We start from the raw sequence: 7,958 nt of genomic DNA, 5'->3' as shown, positions 1-7,958 counted from the left end.
ATTGCCTGAACCTCATTAAGTAAATGAAAATAATAAGAGACACGATGATGGACGATATTGTAAGTATCATCGCATGCCAGGACACACCTTAGAAGAATGTTTTGTTTATAAAGATAAAGTTTAAGAAATGATTGATGATGGAACCATTGATCCTACATTGCTTAAAAATTTTAAGAAAGGAGGACAATCCGTTAATATGGTGTCTATTAGTCAAGTAGATGAAAAAGTTTTGCCTAAGTGCATAGACACCTTAACATTATCGTCATATGCAGTGCCTTATGTACCACCATTATATCGTCCTATGGAAGATTCATCATTACCAGTGACTCCCTCAAAGGTGCCACATCATGTAATCCATATGAAAGAGTTGTGGTCCCCTTCAACTCCACCGACTATAATTGAGAGGAAAAGTAGGACTCCAACACTATTTCCTATCCTCACATGCTCAGTAAAACAATCTCCACCATCCCACATAAAGAAGCGTCTATTTATTGAGGATACAGAATTTAGTAGGACAATGTCGGTTTTAATACCAAGGCAAAACTCAGCCTTACCAGAAATCCCATTGCCTACAACAGATGACGATGATTCGATGTCAGAACCTGAGCAGCTATATACCAATCAAGGCAGACCTTATGTCAACAAGAAACAAAAAAAGAGACTGGCTTTTAAAGAAAGGGTTAAAGCTACGAGGAACAACCCTATACCAACGGGGGCAGCTCGACCTCCTCTTTCCAAAAAGAAAAGAACTCCTAAATACAGAATACTTCATAAGGTGATGCCAAAGGATGAAATTGAAGGATTTATTGCAAGAATTTCTCGTGAACTTTACATTAATAAGCCTCAAGCGGTGGATAATAATACCCATTGGGAAGATGATTTACATTGCAATATTGTCGGAGTTGTGGAAGGAGATGATGGACCATTATACTTCCTAGAAGAAACTCCTGAGGTTAATATTACCACTCATTCTGGATTTTAGACAAAAATGATCCATCCTCCTCCAGTTGAGTACATAATGTCTCACAAGGAAAAATCTCAACCTCCTGATAACGTAACTCCAAATGTGGCAGGTCCTTCTGAGACCGTCAAATACAATGTACTTGCACATCTAAAGAAAATACCATCACTTCTTAGTGTGTATGATGCTTTGTGTTTGTCTTCTGATTTGCGAAAGGCATTTGTTACCGCAATGCAATTTCCTGATGACTATAGGGTAGAAGTAGCTAATGTGGATACAAATCCACTCGAAGTCTTAAATATTGAATTCACTGATGAAGACCTTCTGTTGGGCTCAAAGCTTCATAATCGACCTTTGTTAGTCACGGGTGATTTAGAAGACAAGTCAATTAATCGAATCATGTTGGATTGTGGGTCTGCTGTAAATTTAATCCCTTTAAGGACGTTGACAAGGCTGTGATATACTATAAGAAATCTTACAAGAAGCAACATCGTCATCCAGGGATTTAATCAAACAAGGCAACAAGCTTTAGGGACTATGCGTTTGACCCTTAGATTTCAAGGATGGATTTCTACTCCTCTCTTTCATGTGATTGATGCATTCACATCTTACAATGCATTATTAGGACGTCCTTGGTTGCATGAATACGACGTGATATCCTCCTCCTTGCATCAGTGCTTCAAGTATAAAACACCCGAGGGAGAAATTAGAAGAGTATTTGCAGATACACAACCTTTTACAACTGCAGAAGCCTTCTATGCTGATGCAAAATTTTACTTCGAGGGTGTTATTGTCAAGGAGATCAAAGGAACCGATTTCAGAGCTAATAGAGTTAACCCTAAAGAAGAAATTGCTCATGATGGAGCAAATCCAAAGAAAGTTACATATCACTATATACCTCGAGAACAAAGGAAAGATGGAGACCCTGTCTTTCAAACGCTTGAGTATGAAGTCTTGAATTCTAACAAAGGTAAAGAGCTTAATGGTCAAAAGACAAAATCCATGGTCTTTGTACCAACCTCTTCTATAAATTATAAAGATTCAATATCTTGTCTTCCTATATTTTATGACCAGAAAGCCCTTAATATGATGAAAAAAATGGGTTATGATATAAAGTTAATTTCAGATTTAATTAACGGAGAAGGTTCTCTTGCACCTTTTGACAAAATACTTAGTCCAAAACAAAGAGATGCTCTTTACCATGGCAAAAGACTATCATCTATGAAGAAAGGTTTAGGATATGAAGTATGCATGACATCATCTCAAGAACTTATGGACTTACAGCCAGCCCCATCCCAATTGGAAGAAGGAGAACAAGCTACAACAGATGAGTTAAAGGAAATAAATCGTGGCACTAGTGATGACCCTCGTCCTATATTTATCAGTGCCCATATGTGCAAGGATGAAAATGATGAATACAAACAATTCTTATCCAAAAACAAGGACGTCTTTGCTTGGAGTTACAAAGAGATGCCTGGGCTTGATCCAAATGTAGCAGTACATCGCTTAGCCATTTTAAGTGATATTACACCTATTAAGCAACAACAGCATCGTTTTCGTCCAAAAATATTACCTCAAATAATAGCTGAGATTGATAAACTTCTTGCTGCTGACTTTATCCGAGAAGTCAAATATCCTACATGGTTGGCTAATATAGTCCCTGTTAAAAAGAAAAATGGACAAACCCATGTTTGTATCGATTTTCGTGATTTAAATAAGGCTTGTCCAAAAGATGATTTTCCTCTTCCTATCTCTGAATTATTGATAGATTCTACTACAGGTCATGAAGTATTATCATTCATGGATGGATATTCGAGGTACAATCAAATTCGTATGGCACCAAAAGATGAAGAGTTTACTGCTTTTAGGACACCAAAAGGTATCTTTTGTTATAAAGTGATGCCTTTTGGACTAAAAAATGCCGGTGCAACATACCAACGTGCTATGACAGAGATTTTTACCGATCTCCTTCATGATAAGGTAGAGTGTTATGTTGATGACATTGTGATAAAAACAAAACATAGAAGTGAACATTTACAAGATCTATCTTTGGTTTTTGAACGCTTAAGAAAATATCAGTTAAAGATGAACCCGACAAAATGTGCATTCGGTGTCTCATCAGGAAAATTTTTGGGGTTTGTCGTTCGTAAAGATGGAATTGAGATTGATCCAGCAAAGACAAAGGCTATCATTGAGATGCCACAACCACGAAATCTACATGAGCTGAAAAGTCTTCAAGGGAGACTTGCATACATTCGACGTTTCATTGCTAATTTAGCCGGCAGGTGTCAACCATTTACAAGACTAATGAAAAAGGACGTTTCTTTTGAATGGGATGATGCATGTCAAAACGCTTTTGAAAGTATAAAAAAATATTTGGCGTGCCCACCTGTGCTAGGAGTCCCCATTAAAGGGCGACCTCTAACATTATATACAGCTGCATTACCCATGTCTTTGGGGGCATTATTGGCCCAAGTTAATGATGAGGGAAAGGAGGTTGCTTTGTATTATCTGAGTCGTATGATGCTGGGGGCAGAACAAAACTATTCGGGTTTGGAAAAAATATATTTGGCCTTAGTTTTTGCAGCCCAGAAACTTAGACATTATATGTTAGAGCATACTATTCACTTGGTATCTCGGGCAGATCCTCTCAAATATATTCTTGGAAAATTAGTTTTATCAGGTTGCTTAGCAAAATGGGCAATGTTTTTGACTCAATTTGATATTGTCTATGTACCTCAAAAAGCTGTTAAAGGGCAGGCTTTAGCAGATTTTCTAGCCGCTCATGCTTTGCCAGGAGAAAAAGAAATTGAAGATGATCTTCCCGATGATGAAGTTATGACTACCTTTATAGCCCCTTTATGGGTCATGTATTTTGATGGAGCCAGTCGAGGAACGGGGGTAGGAGCTGGGGTTGTATTTGTTACTCCTAAAGGAGAATCTCTACCATACTCTTTTACATTGACTTCAGCATCATCTAATAATGAAGTTGAGTATGAGGCTCTTGTCATTGGTCTCGAATTAGCATTAGACTTACATCTTGATCTATTGATAGTCTATATATGGTGATTCACAACTTGTTATACATCAACTGAATGGAAAATATGCTGTTAAAAAGAAGGAATTGATCCCATATTTTCTAAAGGCCCAGGAGTTAATCCATCAATTTTAAGAAATTCAAATTGAACATGTCCCCCGCTCTTATAATCATAGAGCGGATGCTCTAGCAAGTCTTGCGGCTTCATTGGCTATCTCTCCGAATACTACTCCCCAAATAAATGTTGAAACTAGGCGAGTACTATCATCGATACTTGAAGAGTCACCACAAGAGACATTAACATCCTCGGCTATTTCGGCTTACATTGAAGAGGAAACAGATTGGTGAAGACCCTTACTGGATTATCTCAACCATGGAATTCTTCCTGCGGATAATCACCAGAGACGACAAATAAAGAAGCGTGCTATACATTATACTTGCATTGAGGGGATCCTCTTTAGGCGATCTTTTGATGGTATGCTTCTTCGATGTTTATCTGAAAATGAAGCTATGAATGCTTTGAAAGAAGTACATGCTGGGGTATGTGGAGCTCATCAATCGGGACAAAGGCTTTACCATCAACTCAAACATTTAGGATATTACTGGCCTGCAATGGCTCGAGATGCAATGCAATTTGCTAAGATATGCCATGTTTGTCAAATTCATGCATATTTTATACATCAACCCCCAGAACCACTCCATACAACTAATGTATCTTGACCTTTTGATGTATGGGGGATGGACATCGTAGGCCCTATTCATCCTCCATCATCCAAGGGACATAGCTATATTTTGGCTGCAACTGACTATTTTTCTAAGTGGGCAGAAGCTATCCCTCTAAAAGAGACACGAGGTGTAGATGTGGTCAATTTTGTTCGTACTCATTTAATATATCGATTTGGCATACCAGCTAGAATTATATCTGACAATGGAACTCCATTCAAAAATCAGGATATGCAGAGACTTTGTGCAAAATTTCATATTAAACATTACTTTTCATCAGCTTATAATGCAGCAGCCAATGGTCAAGCTGAGTCATTCAATAAGACATTATGCAAATTACTGAAGAAAGTGGTCTCCCATAATAAATGAGAATGACATGAGCAGCTTATGGAGAGTTTATGGGCATATCGTACTACTATTCGAACACCTACAGGCTCAACACCTTATGCATTGGTCTTTGGAGGTGAGGTCGTACTTCCACTTGAAGTGCAAATCCCATCTTATAGAGTTGCAATCCATGAAGGACTTTCAGAGGATGAAGCACTAAAGGCTCGACTAGAAGAATTGGATGGTTTAGAAGATAAGCGCTTAAGAGCAAAACAAATTTTGGAGATATATCAGGCTCGTATTTCACGAGCTTTTGATAAAAAAGTTCATCATAGATCCTTCAAGGTTGGCGATTTAGTATTGGCTGTTGTTCGTCCTATGATTATCACAAGGCGAACAAAAAGTAAATTTGAGCCAAAATGGGAAGGCCCTTTCATAGTACAAGAGGTTTATTCAAACGGGGCCTATAAAATAATTTCACCTGATGGAGAGTACTCTCCTCCCCCAATAAATGCAAAATTTCTAAAACGATATTATGCCTAAAGAGGCATCACACTCCAAACTTTTACGAGTATAAACTGTAAGACACTCCAAACTTTTACGAGTATAAACTGTAAGATACTCCAAACTTTTACGAGTATAAACTGTAAGACACTCTAAACTTTTACGAGTATAAACTGTAAGACACTCCAAACTTTTACGAGTATAAACTGTAAGACACTCCAAACTTTTACGAGTATAAACTGTAAGATACTCCAAACTTTTATGAGTATAAACTATAAGACACTCTAACTTTTAAGAGTATAAACTGAAAGAAACTCTAAGCTCTAAGAGTAAAACTTCAATTCAAATAAAGTAATGTTTATACAAAACTAGACTCAAAATATGATCTATCATTTCAGACGAGAGGTCATCTGGAGCTTTCTGGACAAAGTTATGGCCAAAACAAATACAAACTTATATGCAGTCTAGGGCATGCTGAAAATACAGATTGAAATCAATGCTCTTGCATCATCTCATTTTAGAAGAAAAAAAAAGTCTTCAACAACCTCCAAACTCTAAGAGGATAAACTATGAGAAAGTTTGATGCCATACAAGCTTGTCCATCAAAGTTCATTGAAAAAAAAATTCTCTTGTGTATTCAATGATGACATCATCTTTCTTGAGAGATGATTGTAACAATTGCAAGTACAAAATATTAAATATCTATTTGCTATGAAGTAAAATGTCTAAATCTCTAATATAATAAATGAAGTTTATTTTAAAAAAATTATTCATCTCTTAAAAGACATTATATAGGCTAAAAGAGTTTTAAAGCTGGTTGAACATGCTTCGTACTTAGCCTTGAGATGTTGTATATTAGGAGAACTTTGTTGTGCCCGATGAAGCGATTGCATGAAATCTCCTTATTTGTCCAAAGCCTTCTTCAGACGTACTTCCGCTGTGTCAATTTCTTTTAATTCAGTTTCAGCCAACTCAATCTTCTTTTCTAGATTCTGAACCTTTTTTCTCCACTTTACAATCTTTTGATTCATATCATCCTTGCATGATTGATTATGATTAAGAGCAACTTTATGAGCAATTAATGACTGCTCTACATAAGAGATAGGATTTTCTAATGAGTTTAAAAATTCTAGAGAAGATGCCCCGTCAATATGTTCAGACTTAGAAATCAACTCCTGTTGGATCGCATGATACTTTGTGGCAACTACAATAATCTTCTCAAATGCTTTCCTTAACTTACCACCTGAATTACCAAGGGCTCCACACAATGCAATCTTGTTCACTATTAGTTTGATAAAGCCTTCAAAGTCTTGCTCTAAAAGGGCCAAATGTTTCTGTTCATAAAATTCTTTCACAAAAATGGGTAATAGTGCATCTGCAACCGAGCTCACAGAAGGGTCAACCGGTCCTTCATTACTTATATCAACATTATCATCAATTATGGGTGTTGGGGAGGCCTCATCAGATTGTTTTTTATCAACCTTCCTCAAAAGGGATAAGAATAGAGCAGTCTTGACATTATAATTCTAAGATCTCATCTTTGCTCTTAATATGATAAATCCCAGGCATGAAAGGCTGAACTTTAGCAGATGAAGATACATTACATAGAACTTGATCTTTGCATTCTTCAAAAAAGACTTGAATAGCTTGCTCAACTGAACTAAAACTTCCACTCGCCCCGCTACTCATTTGGGGAACAATAATTTGGTCCTGTTGTATTGAAGTATTTTGTTTCGATATATCTTCATGGTTTGAAAGGTTATCATTTGTTCTAGGTTGAGTCTCATCTTCATCGGAAGAGTTACCAGAAGAAGCAGGTTCCCTATAATCTTTAAAAATTATCAAGGTTCTTGACAGAGGATGTATTTTTATCATGTACCTATAAAAATCCTTATGAGTACATATTAAAAAAATAGTCATATGTACAAACTATCACAAAAATACAAGTACCTTGTGTAGTGATGGAGACCTTTGAATTTCAACTGAAGCGGATAAAGTGTGATCATCATCACCTTCTAAATTTACAATCATGTCATTAGCACATACACTTTTATTTCTCACTGGTGAAATGGAAGTAGCTTTCAATACTAGATTAGAAGAAATTCATTACTTTTTCTTAGGATCGTCAACAAAAGAGCATTTTCGCTTGACGATTTGGGTAGACTCTGCTGAATCCTCCGATGATGATGATGACTAAAAAAAAGTGAGCTTTGACATATATCAAAAGTATTAATTTAAAATTTAACTATACCTCATTTTGCTCAGAGCAAAGGGTATATAAATTCTTTACTTCTTCAGCAAAGAAGTTATGATATCCCTCTTGATATCAAATAACATAACTATTAAGGGTATTCCCCATGCGACCATCAGAAGGAATGATGAAATGCTTGCCGGTCCCTAAACAAA

At 36.6% G+C, this 7,958-nt stretch overlaps 1 protein-coding gene across 1 annotated transcript; it reads left to right on the top strand.

Moving 5' to 3' along the window:
• LOC109842445 (protein NYNRIN-like) lies at positions 4,737–5,090 on the top strand. Its single transcript, XM_020411324.1, has one exon. The coding sequence runs from the start codon at positions 4,737–4,739 to the stop codon at positions 5,088–5,090; it is 354 nt and encodes a 117-aa protein (XP_020266913.1).

This window comes from Asparagus officinalis, chromosome 5 (genome assembly GCF_001876935.1).
Source record: "Asparagus officinalis chromosome 5, Aspof.V1, whole genome shotgun sequence".
Lineage (NCBI taxonomy): Eukaryota > Viridiplantae > Streptophyta > Magnoliopsida > Asparagales > Asparagaceae > Asparagus > Asparagus officinalis.
The sequence above is the reverse complement of the archived record's forward strand: the minus strand, read 5'-3'. Positions and strand labels throughout refer to the sequence as shown.

Excerpts from the sequence above, each read along its gene's own strand:
- LOC109842445 (XM_020411324.1), top strand. The coding sequence starts at position 4,737 with ATGGACATCGTAGGCCCTATTCATCCTCCATCATCCAAGGGACATAGC.